The sequence below is a fragment of the Oncorhynchus tshawytscha genome, linkage group LG19 (assembly GCF_018296145.1).
Source record: "Oncorhynchus tshawytscha isolate Ot180627B linkage group LG19, Otsh_v2.0, whole genome shotgun sequence".
In the NCBI taxonomy this organism is placed as follows: domain Eukaryota; kingdom Metazoa; phylum Chordata; class Actinopteri; order Salmoniformes; family Salmonidae; genus Oncorhynchus; species Oncorhynchus tshawytscha.
The window spans coordinates 55,004,500-55,022,461 of record NC_056447.1 but is presented as its reverse complement, the minus strand read 5'-3'; the positions used below and the strand labels follow the sequence as shown (position 1 = coordinate 55,022,461).

Below are 17,962 nucleotides of genomic sequence, written 5' to 3'. Positions count from 1 at the left end.
TTATTCCTTCAAGACTGTTGGAAAAGCATTCCAGGTGAAGCTGGTTGAGAGAATGTCAATAGTGTGCAAAGCTGTCATCAAGGCAAAAGGTGGCCACTTTGAAGACTCTAAAATCTAAACCATATTTTGATTTGTTTAACACTTTTTTCATTACCACATGATTCCATGTGTGTTATTTCATAGTCCCCAGTGAAAGTTGCGCTCCTGCTGTGAAAGCTGAGCCTTTACGTAAAGTAGTAGAAGAAAACAAAAACCACTTGTTAGTTCTTCCCAAAGCCATATATTTAAATAAGTAAATACATAGTCATGGGTCTATCCATAGGGACTCTCCCAGTGGCAAGTCATCTAGCTGCCTCCACCTGAGATGGTCGCTGTCCTCTGTCCAGTGGTGCTGAAACAGACCCGGAATACCGATTGTGTCGCTGTTCACTTTCAGTGGTGCTGAAACAGGCTTTGGAGGGACCAAGAGAAGATAGATGTTGAAGATGGGCTGGAAGCCATTGGCAGCTTTCCATTAGCTTAGTGCAGGTTGGCTTAGTGCAGGTTGGCTTAGTGCAGGTTGGCTTAGTGCAGGTTGGCTTAGTGCAGGTTGGTTTAGTGCAGGTTGGTTTAGTGCAGGTTAGCTTAGTGCAGGTTGGTTTAGTGCAGGTTAGCTTAGTGCATGTTGGCTTAGTGCAGGTTGGCTTAGTGCAGGTTGGCTTAGTGCAGGTTGGCTTAGTACAGGTGCTGCACTGACAAGTAGGCTTCTAATGACTGGTTTGCCTGTGTCACCACAAAGGATTGCAAATCCCACGAAATGTTAATCTTGTTAAGACTACTACTTACATGGAAAGTCATAAAATCCATGACGAGGGAAGAATTCAATGAGAGATGTTTTAGCTTTATGGAAAGGAAAGGTTTAAAGTATCTCCGATGTTTGACCCCATAAGTAGATGCGACAAGAGAACATCCTCAAACCCACCCACCTCCCTCATTCCCTCTCTTTCTCCCACTCGCTCTCCCTGTGCCTCTGACTACACACTCCCCACTACCTCACGATCGATCAGACGCTTGAACCAACGCCGCAGCACTGACCGTTATTCACAGACTGTCTTACAGCAAAGTGAGAAAGGTAAAAAGGAAAAGGAGAATAGAAAATGATGTTTAAATCCTGACTTAAAAAAATATAAAAAATTCGAATGGATTGGGCGATCTATTCGGAGTGCTAATAGGATAAGATGAGAGTCGTCTTGGTTACTGTCATTGCGGACATGGCTCTTAGTCGCGGTATGGCACCTTTCTCTCAGTTCCTCGGGGAGTGTTTCCCCTGTCAGTCCTTCACCGCTACTGGAAATGGCGTTGAGATGCTGCTGAACAAGGAAGACGCAGTAAAGGCAGACGCTGCCAGGGAATAAACTACTACTACTACTATATGATTACCTGTGCTTTTCTTTGGGTTGGATTCATAGTAGCGGTGGACAATACCATGGTGAATTACCAGAAATATATTACTGTTATGCAGCTGGCTCTGGGGGTGACCTCCTACAACAAAGAACATCATCTTCCTCCCAGGAAATCGTTGTGGTGAGTATGAATATGATTTAGTGCTCTTTCTGCCTGCTGCAGCGGATGATTCAGGATCATTATGGGATGCCGCCAGCCAGCCAGGTTGATGGTCTGATCAGGGGCATTCTTCTATAGCGGGGGCGCCACGCGCCAAGCTGTCATCTCCGGCACATCCTTTTATAATAAGAGGGGTTATTGGCGGAGAAGAAACCAGAGAGAATCGTTATATGGTAGCTACGGTAGGTCGAGCAGACTCAATCTGCAAGATTAGCATTTTGTGTTTCGCTGTGATATATATTTCAGAAGCAAGTCCAGTGACAATACCGCGTAGCCAGCCTGCCCTCTCTCTCTCTCTCTGCACCATGTTGCAATCATTAGGCTACAACAACTCCAGCACTAGTCAATATGCTGTAGGCTATAGGTAAACTCTGCATGCCCTGTGTTTGCCTGCCTTCCAGCGTACGTGTGTGTGTATGTGCGTGCATTAATTCGTGCGCTCGGGGCGTTGGTGACAGGTTATTGCATTTAAAAGAAATACATTATAAAGCTTTCCAAATTGAGTGTGTTTGTTCAATGCATTACAGGAGACTCATTGTTATGTTTACGCCTCTGTAGCTTCATGCTTCTGCTCCTCTGTGATTTCATGCTTCTTTAAATTCACTGACAGTTCTGCTATTGCTACTACTTTCTCATACACTTTCATTATCCTAACTAATTGCATAGTCATGTGTCAATTGCATAGTGACGTGTTGAATCCCCAATAACTCCCTCTACAGTAATGTAGGTAATTAATAAACATTTAAAACATGAAAAATGTATTTTCCTGTTTTTATTATTTATACATTCCATTTTAAACTGAATTGCAGCCGAGGGACTAGTGCACTATATATAGGGAATAAGGCCTTGGTCAAAACTAGTGCACTATATATAGGGAATAAGGCCTTGGTCAAAACTAGTGCACTATATATAGGGAATAGGGCCTTGGTCAAAACTAGTGCACTATATATAGGGAATAAGGCCTTGGTCAAAACTAGTGCACTATATATAGGGAATAAGGCCTTGGTCAAAACTAGTGCACTATATATAGGGAATAGGGCCTTGGTCAAAACTAGTGCACTATATATAGGGAATAGGGCCTTGGTCAAAACTAGTGCACTATATATAGGGAATAAGGCCTTGGTCAAAACTAGTGCACTATATATAGGGAATAGGGCCTTGATCAAAACTAGTGCACTATATATAGGGAATAAGGCCTTGGTCAAAACTAGTGCACTATATATAGGGAATAAGGCCTTGGTCAAAACTAGTGCACTATATATAGGGAATAGGGTGTTATTTGGGATGCTGCCTTTCCTCTCATCTCCATGAAACATTCTAATTCTAATTAATGAATTAACATTCTAATTCTAATTCATGAATTAACATTCTAATTCTAATTAATGAATTAACATTCTAATTCATACTCTATTCTTTCTGGGTGTTCTTGTGTCTTTCCATCCATTTCAATCAATGCGTCTCACAATATAAGTGCTGATCTAGAATCTGTTTAGCCTTTTAGATCAGAATGAAAAAGATTATATGGAAACAGTTGGGGCCCTGATCCTAGATCAACACTCTTACTCTGAGACGCTTTATGGGTAATCTTCCCATCCTGTCCTGTGAAGCTTTGCCGTTCACCTTGTTGACCTCAGCAGAGAAACGATCCTTCTAATTGTCTAAGTCTTGCAGTATTTTTTTAAGCATCTCAGAGTATGAGTGCTGATCTAGGATCAGGTCCCCCCCATCCATATAATGCTGTGATATAGGATATAAAAGGCAAAACCGATCCAAGATCAACACTCATCTGGGCCCAGAAAAACAATCTGTCTTGTAATTGTCACTCGGTCTTACAGTAAGCAGAACAGCTCAGTCGTCCGTACATGAGCTGTGGAGGGAGAAGGGTTTTCTCTACTTACGACGGGATTACAGTTCTGTTCTAAAAAGAAAAGAAGACAAGTTAATTTGTCAGTCAATAGCCTCTTCAGCACATTGCTGTTGGGAGATCATTTCCGCCCGATAATGCTAGGACACTTTGGTATGGCTCTATTGAGGTTAGGCTTAAGTCAACACTCATTTCAACAGATTACAATAGTTAAGAATAGAATATTTTTTAAATAAAAAGGTATATTTTACCCTTATTTTCCCAGGCAGGTCAATTAAGAACAAATTGTTATTTACAACATAATTTAATATATAGATTAGAATGTAATTGAATAGATTAGAATATAATTGAATAGATTAGAATATAATTGAATAGATTAGAATATAATCGAATTGATTAGAATATAATTGAATGATTAGAATATAATTGAATAGATTAGAATATAATTGAATAGATTAGAATATAATTGAATAGATTAGAATGTAATTGAATAGATTAGAATATAATTGACTAGCTTCGAATATAATTGACTAGATTCGAATATAATTGAATAGATCAGAATATAATTGGAGTGAAGGAGGAGAAAGACTGTCTAACGGGGGGGGGCAACATGGCTATCCGAGCTTGTTAATGTTTGGTACTAATTAATATTGGGGATTAGCCACTTTAACTATGCCAGCATACTTATCTCATATGTATTACTTCTCATCCTATCCATTCTGTGTCATTGTGTGGTGTTACTTGCTAGCATCTGCCACATCACAATGCTCATGTGTATGTTGTCTTGGTAGCATCGTTCTGGACTCATTCATATTAGGACGTGTGATCTGTCCTGACCGATCTGCGTCTCCTTCGTGTGGCGTTGCACTGTTACCATCGGTCTTGTTTCAATGTTCCTTTTAACATGAGTCTTCAATATTCCCAGTTAAGAAGTTTTAGGTTGTAGTTTTATTATAGGAATTATAGGACTATTTCCCTCTATACCACTTGTATTTCATTAACCTTTGACTATTGGATGTTCTTATAAGCACTTTAGTATTGCCAGTGTAACAGCATAGCTTCCGTCCCTCTCTTCGCCCCTACCTGGGCTCGAACCAGGAACACAACGACAACAGCCACCTCGGAAAGTATTCAGACCCCTTGCAGCATTTTGTTTACCCATGCAGAGCAATGGGGAACAACCACTACCCCAAGTCTCAGAGCAGAATGACATCACACTACCCCAGAATGACATTTGAAACGCTATTAGCGCGGGCTAACTAGCTAGCCATTTCACATCGGTTACACCAGCCTAATCTCATGTAAGAAAGGGAGTTGATGGGCTTGAAGTCATAAACAGCTCAATGCTTGACGCACAACGAAGAGCTGCTGGCAAAACGCACGACAACGAAGAGCTGCTGGCAAAACGCACGAAAGTGCAGTTTGAATGAATGCTTATGAGCCTGCTGCTGCCTACCACCGCTCAGTCTGATACTTGTATGCTTGTATGCTCAGTCAGATTATATGCAACGCAGGACACGCTAGATAAACTAGTAATATCATCAACCATGTGTAGTTAACTAGTGATTATGATTGATTGATTGATTGTTTTTTATAACATAATTTAATGCTAGATAGCAACTTACCTTGGCTTACTGCATTCGCGTAACAGGCAGTCTCCTTGTGGAGTGCAACGAGAGCCAGGTGGTTATAGCGTTGGACTAGTTAACTGTAAGGTTGCAAAATTGGATCCCCCGAGCTGACAAGGTGAAAATCTGTCATCTGCCCCTGAAAGAGGCAGTTAACCCACCGTTCCTAGGCCATCATTGAAAATAAGAATGTGTTCTTAATTGACTTACCTAGTTAAATAAAGATTAAATAAAGGTGTAAAAAAAAATCGTCCAAATCGGTGTACCGATTTCCGATTGTTATGAAAACTTGATATCGGCCCTAATTAACCGGCCATTCAGATTAATCGGTTGACCTCTAATCACAATAACCCATAATGACATCACAATACCCCATAATGACATCACAATACCCCATAATGACAAAGAAAAAACAGGTTTTTAGAATTTTAGCAAATTGATTAAAAAAAAGTAATAATAATCTAATTTACATAATTATTCAGACCCTTTACTCAGTACTTTGTTGAAGCACCTTTGTCAGCGATTACAGCCTTGAGTCTTCTTGGGTATGATGCTACAAGCTTGGCACACCTGTATTTGGGGAGTTTCTCCCATTCTTCTCTGCAGATCCTCTCAAGCTCTGTCAGGTTGGATGGGGAGCGTTGCTGCACAGCTATTTTCAGGTCTCTCCAGAGATGTTCGATCAGGTTCTAGTCCGGGCTCTGGCTGGGCCACTCAAGGACATTCAGAGACTTGTCCTGAAGCCACTCCTGTGTTATCTTGGCTGTGTGCTTTGGGTCGTTGTCCTGTTGGAAGGTGAACCTTCGCCCCAGTCTGAGGTCCTGATCACTCTGGAGCAGGTTTTCATCAAGGATCTCCCTGTACTTTGCGCCGTTCATCTTTCCCTTGATTCTGAAAAACATCCCCACAGCATGATGCTGCCACCACCATGCTTCACCGTAGGGATGGTGCCAGGTTTCCTCCAGATGTGATGCTTGGAATTCAGGCCAAAGAGTTCAATCTTGGTTTCATCAGACCAGAGAATCTTGTTTCTCGTGGTCTGAGAGTCTTTAGGTGCCTTTTGGCAAACTCCAAGCGGGCTGTCATGTGCCTTTTACTGAGGAGGGACTTCTGTCTGGCCACTCTATCATAAAGGCCTGTGCTGCAGAGATGGTTGTCCTTCTGGAAGGTTCTCCCATCCCTACAGAGGATCTCTGGAGCTCTGTCAGAATGACCATCAGGTTCTTGGTCACTTCCCGACAAAGGTCCTTCTCCCCCAATAGCTCAGTTTGGCCGGGCGGCCAGCTCTAGGAGTCTTCGTGGCTCCAAACTTCTTCCATTTAAGAATGATGGAGGCCAATGTGTTTTTGGGGACCTTCAATGCTGCAGACATGTTTTGGTAGCCTTCCCCAGATCTGTGCCGTGACACAATCCTGTCTCAGAGCTCTACGGACAATTCCTTTGACCTCATGGCTTGTATTTTTGCTCTGACATGCACTGTCAACTGTGGGACATTATATAGACAGGTGTGTGCCTTCCCAAATGATATCCAATCAATACAATTTACCACAGGTGGACTCCAATCAAGTTGTAGAAACATTTTAAGGATGATCAATGGAAACAGGATGCACCTGACCTTGATTTCGAGTCTCATAGCAAAGAGTCTGAATAATTATGTAAATAATTGATTTTTTAAACATTTATTTGTAAATGTGCAAATATTTCAAAAAACCTGTTTTCGCTTTGTCATTATGGGGTATCGTGTGTAGATTGATGAGGAAATTGTTTTATTTAATCCATTTTAGCATAAGGCTGTAACGTAACAAAATGAGGAAAAGGGGTGAAGGGGTCTGAATACTTTCCAAATGCTCTGTATTATGATGGAAAGAAGCTTTAGATTTGGGACCAACTCCTCTCCTGTATCCCCATACAGTCTGGCAGGCATAGAAATATAATATATAGAACGGAACCCCCCCATGCTCTTTATCTGAAAGTCTGTTATAGTAATTATATTTCTATGCACAAATCCCCTATAACTAATAACCAGAGAAGAAGAATGAATAGTATTACTACAACAGACCACCACCCTGATGCTCCTCCTGCAGCTGTGGCTCCAGCAGTAAAGAGGTCAGTCCATATGCAGCAGCTCTTTATCTCTAGGCCTGTTTAGCTAATCATATTCCTTAGGCAAATCCTTATTAACCTAATTCTTCCCCCGGGACAGAGAGGAGAGGAGAGGAACAGGGGGGATCTGAGACAGAAAGGAGAGGAGAGGAGAGGAACAGAGGGATCTGGGACAGAGAGGAGAGGAACAGGGGGGATCTGGGACAGAAAGGAGAGGAGAGGGAACAGGGGGGATCTGGGAAAGAGAGGAGAGGAGAGGAACAGGGGGATCTGGGACAGAAAGGAGAGGAGAGGAACAGGGGGATCTGGGACAGAAAGGAGAGGAGAGAGAGCAGGGGGATCTGGGACAGAGAGGAGAGAGGAGAGGAACAGGGGGATCTGGGACAGAGAGGAGAGGAACAGGGAGGATCTGGGACAGAAAGGAGAGGAACAGGGGGATCTGGGACAGAGAGGAGAGGAACAGGGGGATCTGGAACAGAGAGGAGAGGAACAGGGGATCTGGGACAGAGAGGAGAGGAACAGGGGATCTGGGACAGAGAGGAGAGGAACAGGGGATCTGGGACAGAGAGGAGAGGAACAGGGGATCTGGGACAGAGAGGAGAGGAACAGGGGGATCTGGGACAGTGAGGAGAGGAACAGGGGATCTGGGACAGAGAGGAGAGGAACAGGGGGATCCGGGACAGTGAGGAGAGGAACAGGGGGATCTGGGACAGTGAGGAGAGGAACAGGGGGATCCGGGACAGTGAGGAGAGGAACAGGGGGATCTGGGACAGAGAGGAACAGGGAGATCTGGGACAGAGAGAAGAGGAACAGGGGATCTGGGACACAGATGAGAGGAACAGGGGATCTGGGACAGAGAGGAGAGGAACAGGGGATCTGGGACAGATAGGAGAGGAACAGGGGATCTGGGACAGAGAGGAGAGGAACAGGGGATCTGGGACAGAGAGAAGAGGAACAGGGGATCTGGGACAGAGAGAAGAGGAACAGGGGATCTGGGACAGAGAGAAGAGGAACAGGGGATCTGGGACAGGGAGGAGAGGAACAGGGGATCTGGGACAGGGAGGAGAGGAACAGGGGATCTGGGACAGAGAGAGAGGAACAGGGGATCTGGGACAGAGAGGAGAGGAACAGGGGGATCTGGGACAGAGAGGAGAGGAGAGGAACAGGGGGTCTGGGACAGAGAGGGGGAGAGGAGAGGAACAGGGGGTCTGGGACAGAGAGGGAGGATAGGAACAGGGGATCTGGGACAGAGAGGAGAGGAGAGGAACAGGGGATCTGGGACAGAGAGGATAGGAACAGGGGGATCTGGGACAGAGGGGAGAGGAACAGGGGATCTGGGACAGAGGGGAGAGGAACAGGGGATCTGGGACAGAGAGGAGAGGAGAGGAACAGGGGGTCTGGGACAGAGGGAGGAGAGGAACAGGGGATCTGGGACAGGAGGAGAGGAACAGGGGGATCTGGGACAGAGAGGAGAGGAACAGGGGATCTGGGACAGAGAGGAGAGGAGAGGAACAGGGGGTCTGGGACAGAGAGGAGAGGAACAGGGGGATCTGGGACAGAGAGGAGAGGAACAGGGGGATCTGGGACAGAGAGGAACAGGGAGATCTGGGACAGAGAGGAGAGGAACAGGGGGATCTGGGACAGAGGGGAGGGGAGAGGGACAGGGGGTCTGGGACAGGGAGGAGAGGAACAGGGGGATCTGGGACAGAGGGGAGGGGAACAGGGGGATCTGGGACAGAGGGGAGAGGAACAGGGGATCTGGGACAGAGAGGAGAGGAACAGGGGGATCTGGGACAGAGGGGAGAGGAACAGGGAGATCTGGGACAGAGAGGAACAGGGGATCTGGGACAGAGAGGAGAGGAACAGGGGGATCTGGGACAGAGGGGAGAGGAACAGGGGATCTGGGACAGAGAGGAGAGGAGAGGAACAGGGGATCTGGGACAGAGAGAAGAGGAGAGGAACAGGGGATCTGGGACAGAGGGGAGAGGAGAGGAACAGGGAATCTGGGACAGAGAGGAGAGGAGAGGAACAGGGGGATCTGGGACAGAGAGGAGAGGAGAGGAACAGGGGGATCTGGAACAGAGAGGAGAGGAGAGGAACATGGAGATCTGGGACAGAGAGGAGAGGAGAGGAGAGGAACAGGGGGATCTGGGACAGAGAGGAGAGGAGAGGAACAGGGGGATCTGGGACAGAGGGGAGAGGAACAGACCCAACCTAATGATACAGGTTAACTACCGCTGAGGTTGTGCTGTTCTGGGACCTTGATTAAATAAAACCTTCCTGTTGGTCTTAAGCAGAATAAAACACTACTTCCTCTGTCCAGTTCACTGCTGCCCAACACTGGGTCCCGACCCTCAGTTTGGAAAGTACTGTTGGCTGTATGTTCTCCATGTCCTTCCTGTAAGTCATTAGATCTGTTACTAAATAAACAATAGCATCAGAGTGTGTTCTTCTTCTTCTTCTTCTTCGCTGCCCATTAGTTACATCATCACCGAGGTCAATCTGAGGGCACTTGGTTGAAATATATTCAGGCTGGTCCACATTGGACCTGGTTGGTGACAGTGTCCTGAGCCACGGAGCTGCGATCACCTTGTTTTTGTAAGGTAAAGTATAATGGTGTTGTCCCTAACGGGGTGCAACAACCTCACCATAAAACCTCAACAACCTCACCATAAAACCTTAACAACCTCACCAACCTCACCATAAAACCTCAACAACCTCACCAACCTCACCATAAAACCTCAACAACCTCACCAACCTCACCATAAAACCTCAACAACCTCACCAACCTCACCATAAAACCTCAACAACCTCACCAATCTCACCATAAAACCTCAACAACCTCACCAACCTCACCATAAAACCTCAACAACCTCAACAACCTCACCATAAAACCTCACCAATCTCACCATAAAACCTCAACAACCTCAACAACCTCACCATAAAACCTCAACAACCTCACCAACCTCACCATAAACCTCAACAACCTCACCATAAAACCTTAACAACCTCAACAACCTCACCATAAAACCTCAACAATCTCACCATAAACCTCAACAACCTCACCATAAAACCTCAACAACCTCACCAACCTCACCATAAAACCTCAACAACCTCACCAACCTCACCATAAAACCTCAACAACCTCACCAACCTCACCATAAAACCTCAACAACCTCAACAACCTCACCATATAACCTCAACAACCTCACCAATCTCACCATAAAACCTCAACAACCTCAACAACCTCACCATAAAACCTCAACAACCTCACCAACCTCACCATAAACCTCAACAACCTCACCATAAAACCTTAACAACCTCAACAACCTCACCCTAAAACCTCAACAATCTCATAAAACCTCCAACCTAAAACCTCAACAAACATAAAACCTCAACCTCACCATAAAACCTCAACAACCTCAACAACCTCACCATAAAACCTCAACAACCTCACCATCTCACCAAAACCTCAACAACCTCAACAACCTCACCATAAAACCTCAAAACCTCAACCAACCTCAACAACCTCACCATAAAACCTCAACAACCTCACCATAAAACCTCAACAACCTCACCATAAAACCTCAACAACCTCACCAACCTCACCATAAAACCTCAACAACCTCACCATAAAACCTCAACAACCTCACCAACCTCACCATAAACCTCAACAACCTCACCATAAAACCTCAACAATCTCACCATAAACCTCAACAACCTCACCATAAAACCTCAACAACCTCACCATAAACCTCAACAACCTCACCATAAAACCTAAACAACCTCAACAACCTCACCATAAAACCTAAACAACGTTAACAACCTCACCATAAAACTTTAACAATCTCACCATAAACCTCAACAATCTCACCATAAACCTCAACAATCTCACCATAAAACCTAAACAACCTCAACAACCTCACCATAAACCTCAACAACCTCACCATAAACCTCAACAACCTCACCATTAACCTTAACAACCTCACCATAAGCCTTAACAACCTCATCATAAACCTTAACAACCTCAACAACCTCACCATAAAACCTTAACAACCTCACCATAAAACCTTAACAACCTCACCATAAAACCTCAACAACCTCACCATAAACCTCAACAACCTCACCATAAAACCTCAACAACCTCACCAACCTCACCATAAAACCTCAAAACCTCAACAAACCATAAAACCTCAACAACCTCACCATAAAACCTCAACTACCTCAACAACCTCACCATAAAACCTCAACAACCTCACCATAAAACCTCAACAACCTCACCATAAAACCTCACCAACCTCACCATAAAACCTCAACTACCTCAACAACCTCCCCAGCAGAATGTATGATCCATTACATGCAGGCAGTAACAGTAACATGCAGTACATACAGAACTACATTGCTGCGGCTACATTAAATGATCGACTAGATCAAAGTGCACGATGAGCATTATACACTGAACAAAAAAATATAAAACGTAACATGAAACAATTTCAAATATTTTTTTCTGAGTTACGGTTCATATAAGGAAATCAGTCAATAGAAATCAATTCATTAGGTGTCTAATCTATGGATTTCACACAACTGGGCAAGGGGAACAGCCATGTCTGATTGGCTGGGCCTGGGAGGGCTTGGGCCCACCCACTGGGAAGCCAGGCCCAGGCAATCAGAATGAGCTTTTCCTCACCTCAGATGATCCCGCGGGTGAAGAAGCTGGATGTGGAGGTCCTGGGTTGGCGTGGTTATACGTGGTCCGCGGTTGTGAGGCCGGTTGGACGTACTGACAAATTCTCTAAAACAACGTTGGAAGCGGCTTATGGTAGAGACATTAACATTAAATTCTCTGGCGACAGATCTCGTGGACATTCCTGCAGTCAGCATGCCAATTTACACGCTCCCTCAAAACTTGAAACACCTGTGGCATTGTGTTGTGCACATTTTAGAGAGGCTTTTTATTGTCCCCCCCAGCACAAGGTGCACCTGTGTAATAATCATGCTGTTTAATCAGCTTCTTGATATGCCACACCTGTCAGGTAGATTAATTATATTGGCAAATGAGAAAGGCTCACTAACAGGGATGTAAACAAATTTGTGTCAAAAAAGAATTGAGACATTTGTGGGGTGTGCCTGTGTGTGTCCATGCCTGGTGCCTGTGTGTGTGCATGCCTGGTGCCTGTGTGTGTCCATGCCTGGTGCCTGTGTGTGTCCATGCCTGGTGCCTGTGTGTGTGCATGCCTGGTGCCTGTGTGTGTCCATGCCTGGTGCCTGTGTGTGTCCATGCCTGGTGCCTGTGTGTGTCCATGCCTGGTGCCTGTGTGTGTGCATGCCTGGGTGGGGCATGCCTGGTGCCTGTGTGTGTCCATGCCTGGTGCCTGTGTGTGTCCATGCCTGGTGCCTGTGTGTCCATGCCTGGTGCCTGTGTGTGTGCATGCCTGGTGCCTGTGTGTGTCCATGCCTGGTGCCTGTGTGTGTCCATGCCTGGTGCCTGTGTGTGTCCATGCCTGGTGCCTGTGTGTGTCCATGCCTGGTGCCTGTGTGTGTCCATGCCTGGTGCCTGTGTGTGTCCATGCCTGGTGCCTGTGTGTGTCCATGCCTGGTGCCTGTGTGTGTCCATGCCTGGTGCCTGTGTGTGTCCATGCCTGGTGCCTGTGTGTGTCCATGCCTGGTGCCTGTGTGTGTCCATGCCTGGTGCCTGTGTGTGTCCATGCCTGGTGCCTGTGTGTGTCCATGCCTGGTGCCTGTGTGTGTCCATGCCTGGTGCCTGTGTGTGTCCATGCCTGGTGCCTGTGTGTGTCCATGCCTGGGTGGGGAAATGAGTTTCGCAGCAGAATTAGAATCATTATCATAAAAAGACTTTAAAACACAGACGGGACACAGTAAACATGTCAAAGCATATAAAGTACTTACACTGCCCATGGTTGTAATGTTCTGGGGACTACATTACACATTAGACTAAGTTACACTACTGATTGTATTGAGTTTAGCTGAGTTTGCATTATATGGTGTTTAATGTGTGGATATTATTAACATGCGGTGCCTTATACACAGGGTTGCCAGGACAACCTAAAATTTCTAACCCAACAATGACCACTCAAAACCTGCCCAAAAGGCCTGAGAACTAGCAGAATAAAAATGTTTTTCACAGCAAGAGAGGAGTTGACATATTTATACAATTAACCCTTTTTTCCCCCCACGACGTTAACGAGCCAATTTAGAAGGAATTGAATAGTAACTTGAAACGACATTAAATTCGGGTTTCCTCAAAATAATAATTATTGCGAGCTATGACATAACGTAATAAAGGCATTTGAATATGTGGCAAAAGAAAATATATTTTTCCCTGATTAAACTCGTCAGATCATTTACCACCATTGGATGTTGATTAAAACTCGTTTGACTGCTATGATTTAAGCAATAAGGCACGAGGCGGTGTGGTATATGGCCAATATACCACGGCTAAGGGCTGTTCTTAAACGCGACGCAACGCGGAGTGCCTGGATACAGCCGTTAGCCGTGGTTTATTGGCCATATACCACACCGCCTCGTGCCTCATTGCTATTATAAACTGGTTACCAATGTAATTATTCTGTCATACCCCATGGTATATGATCTGATATACCACGGATATCACAGTCAGCATTGAGGGCTCGAACCAGGTTTATAATTGTAAATAAATCCCCATTTGCGCATGTGCATAACTACAAATAAATTCCTGACTGGAGAGTATTGAGTGATGAAAGTTGGACAGACCATCTCGAAGTCTCTGAGCAAGAAACACTTAGATAAACGTAAAAACAAACTAATGTTAGGCTATTTTTCTGGCAATTGTTCTGTTATTGTGTGCCAGATGTTAAGAAATCCAAACCGTTATAAATGGCCCATTTGCGAGATTGACTTGTCATTTCAATAGGCAACAGACTAAAATCTGGGTTTATGATTTTAATTACATTTTTTTCCCATAGTTTGCTTAGCTAAAGGCAGGTAGCCTATCGCCCCTGATAGGCTTGAATCTAATTTCAGATAGACTACAGTAGCCTAGACAATATGTAGGCAAGATGTGAACTGAACGATTTAGCAGCTTGCTTAGTTCAATTAACAGACTAATTTATTAAACATGAATAGCGAGGCGATTTCGCGATAAGAAATGCTTGTGTATCTCCAATAGCCTGCTGGAATCGGCTAACTGAGGATGGGGGTCATAATTTAAATCACTGAATTAAATATTAATAATATGTATATGAACTGAATATGCGTGTCAACAACAGCCAGTGTTTATTTTGGGGGAGTTTATTTTACCTGCAGCCTAATCTGACTACTGTTACGGTCAATCTAACGCGTTCATAATAAGACAAGGCTAAAACAACAATAAACGGGAGTTACGGGCTATCTATTAAATTGGTTCGCCAACTCAAGGTAAGGCGACACAAGTGCCTCAAATTGATTTACAACGACTCCAGTGATATCGTCATTTCAACATACTTATCGTATCAAATGGTTGCCTACAACGGCATACAAATGAATAGGCTACTTGATGGCCAACAGAGGCTAATGTATAATTCTCTACATTTTACCCCAATGTCAGTTTCATTGCGGACTTTTCCCTATAAAACAAACCACACAAGGGAGTTCCGTAACTTTCATTTAAATTTAAAATGTCCCCCCCCCCTCCCCGGGGCCTCTGAGACCCAAGAACTGGGCATAAAGAACTTCGCTTGATCCCGTTTTCTTTAACAAGCAGTCATCATTAGAATGCAGTTTAGACCACCTCTGAACGTTATGTAATGCGCTCTAGTGCGCCCCAAGTCATTTCCCAGTAATCTGTCTTCATTATTTCTGGATGTGCATCAGTTCTAGTGTATTAATATGTTTTATGGAAATAGGGTTGGAAACAGAAGTCTCTATAATGACAATCTAAATAGCCTACCGACAACTGGTAAAACGTCGTCACAACGTGCAGCGCTCTCCTACTGTAGGGGTCTCTCCACACCCACACACCCCTCCGGGCCTCTTCACCACTCACTCAGCAACAGCCTGCCTCACTGCCTGACAGTCAGCAGCAGGTCACAGTGAAATATATATATGTGTGTAAGATAAATGTAATGTCGGCCGCGGTGCAACGTAGAAATAGCCCACAACCAGCGGCCCAAAAAAGAATTCACACAGGACATCGTTTTCAAAGTAGCTCAATTTTAACGGGGAAAACCGCGAACGTTTATACACTGCTTATACATGGATTCATGTGTTTATTCGCCATTTCTGTCTCTCTGATCCATCCCTCTGTCTGTTGAACGACACCGGTACAATCCAAGCACTGCCTCAGATCTCTGCTTGCTCTACCTGGACATGTTGACAGAGTAAACTCTCATACCTGAATTAACCCTTTACTATCCTAGGAAAAGGAGGCAAGTCAGTGTGCTGGGGGTACAAGCTGCTCTACCTGGACATGTTGACAGAGTAAACTCTCATACCTGAATTAACCCTTTACTGTCCTAGGAAAAGGAGGCAAGTCAGTGTGCTGGGGGTACAAGCTGCTCTACCTGGACATGTTGACAGAGTAAACTCTCATACCTGAATTAACCCTTTACTGTCCTAGGAAAAGGACTATATGGTTAAATTTAAATGTTTAATACAGAAGAAATATGAAATTGCATAACCTTGGAAGGGAACAGTTTGGATATTATAGGAAAACACAACTGTTCACTTGATACAAGACTGAATCAAACATTACACGGTTGATTTGATGTGCGTTTTACATTTACTGTACTGTAACGTGATGAGAATATTCTTGGAAAATGTGCGGGGGAGGTGCAACATAAGACAAAACCATTACAAGGGTTTGACTGAGAGGTCTAACTGGTGACTCCAAGTGGTCACACACCTCTCCAAAGTGTGCACACTTCCTAATGCACTTTTAAATCAAATCAAATCAAATGTATTTGTCACATACGTTGTGCAGACCTCACTACCCTCTGGAGAGCCTTACGGTTGAGGGCGGAGCAGTTGCCGTACCAGGCGGTGATACAGCCCGCCAGGATGCTCTCGATTGTGCATCTGTAGAAGTTTGTGAGTGTTTTTGGTGACAAGACAAATTTCTTCAGCCTCCTGAGGTTGAAGAGGCGCTGCTGCGCCTTCTTCACCACACTGTCTGTGTGGGTGGACCATTTCTATTTGTCTGTGATGTGTACGCCGAGGAACTTAAAACTTACTACCCTCTCCACTACTGTCCCGTCGATGTGGATAGGGGGGTGCTCCCTCTGCTGTTTCCTGAAGTCCACGATCATCTCCTTTGTTTTGTTGACGTTGAGTGTGAGGTTATTTTCCTGACACCACACTCCGAGGGCCCTCACCTCTTCCCTGTAGGCCGTCTCGTCGTTGTTGGTAATCAAGCCTACCACTGTTGTGTCGTCCGCAAACTTGATGATTGAGTTGGAGGCGTGCGTGGCCACGCAGTCGTGGGTGATGACTCAAAGAGACTTCAACTATACAGTGGTTTATATTTTTTTATTTTGCTCTCCTAGCTGTGCCGTTGAGGAACTAGAGCGAGCAGACTTGTTGTTGTTGAGTTAGGAACACAACCCTGCTGTAACGGTTTTCTTGACTTGAAGGAGATGCGGACCAAAGCGCAGCGTGGTTATTTTGATTCATGTTTTAATAAATCACTTCCCATGAACAAACTAACAAAAACAAGAAACATGAAAACCCAAAACAGCCCTATCTGGTGCAAAACACAGAGACAGGAACAATCACCCACAAACACACAGTGAAACCCAGGCTACCTAAGTATGATTCTCAATCAGAGACAACTAATGACACCTGCCTCTGATTGAGAACCATACTAGGCCGAAATATAGAAATACCCAAATCATAGAAAAACAAACATAGACTGCCCACCCCAACTCACGCCCTGACCATACTAAATAATGACAAAACAATCTTACAGTGTTAATCTTTCACAAGGCAATTCAGAGAAACAGATGGTAATTTTGGTGTGTATAGAAAGTATACCTCAAATCAAAACTCTATTTGTCACATGAGCTGAATACAACAAGTGGAGACTTTACAAATACAGGGTATTACGGTACAGAGTCAATGTGGAGGCTATATACAGGGTATTACGGTACAGAGTCAGTGTGGAGGCTATATACAGGGTATTACGGTACAGAGTCAGTGTGGAGGCTATATACAGGGTATTACGGTACAGAGTCAGTGTGGAGGCTATATACAGGGTGTTACATGTCACATGAGCTGAATACAACAAGTGGAGACTTTACCGTAAAATGATGTTCAAGAAACAGTTTAAACATTTTTTTTATATACCAAATAAACGAAAGTCAAAAATTATAAAAGGTAACACAATAAAATAACAATAACGAGACTATATACAGGGGGTACCGGTACAGAGTCAATGTGGAGGCTATATACAGGGTGTTACGGTACAGAGTCAATGTGGAGGCTATATACAGGGTGTTACGGTACAGAGTCAATGTGGAGGCTATATACAGGGGGTACCAGTACAGAGTCAATGTGGAGGCTATATACAGGGTGTTACGGTACAGAGTCAATGTGGAGGCTATATACAGGGGGTACCGGTACAGAGTCAATGTGGAGGCTATATACAGGGTGTTACGGTACAGAGTCAATGTGGAGGCTATATACAGGGGGTACCGGTACAGAGTCAATGTGGAGGCTATATACAGGGGGTACCGGTACAGAGTCAATGTGGAGGCTATATACAGGGGGTACCGGTACAGAGTCAATGTGGAGG

General features: G+C 44.6%; 1 protein-coding gene across 1 annotated transcript in view; it reads left to right on the top strand.

The window, feature by feature from the left end:
* Positions 1-987: 987 nt before the first annotated feature.
* The window catches only part of LOC121840107 (tight junction protein ZO-1-like), a gene marked incomplete at its 3' end in the record, with an annotated part of 181,161 nt that continues 164,186 nt past the window's right edge, over positions 988-17,962 (top strand). Inside the window, 1 exon segment of the mRNA XM_042301915.1 lies at positions 988-1,563. Coding sequence (XP_042157849.1) covers positions 1,412-1,563 — 152 coding nt within the window.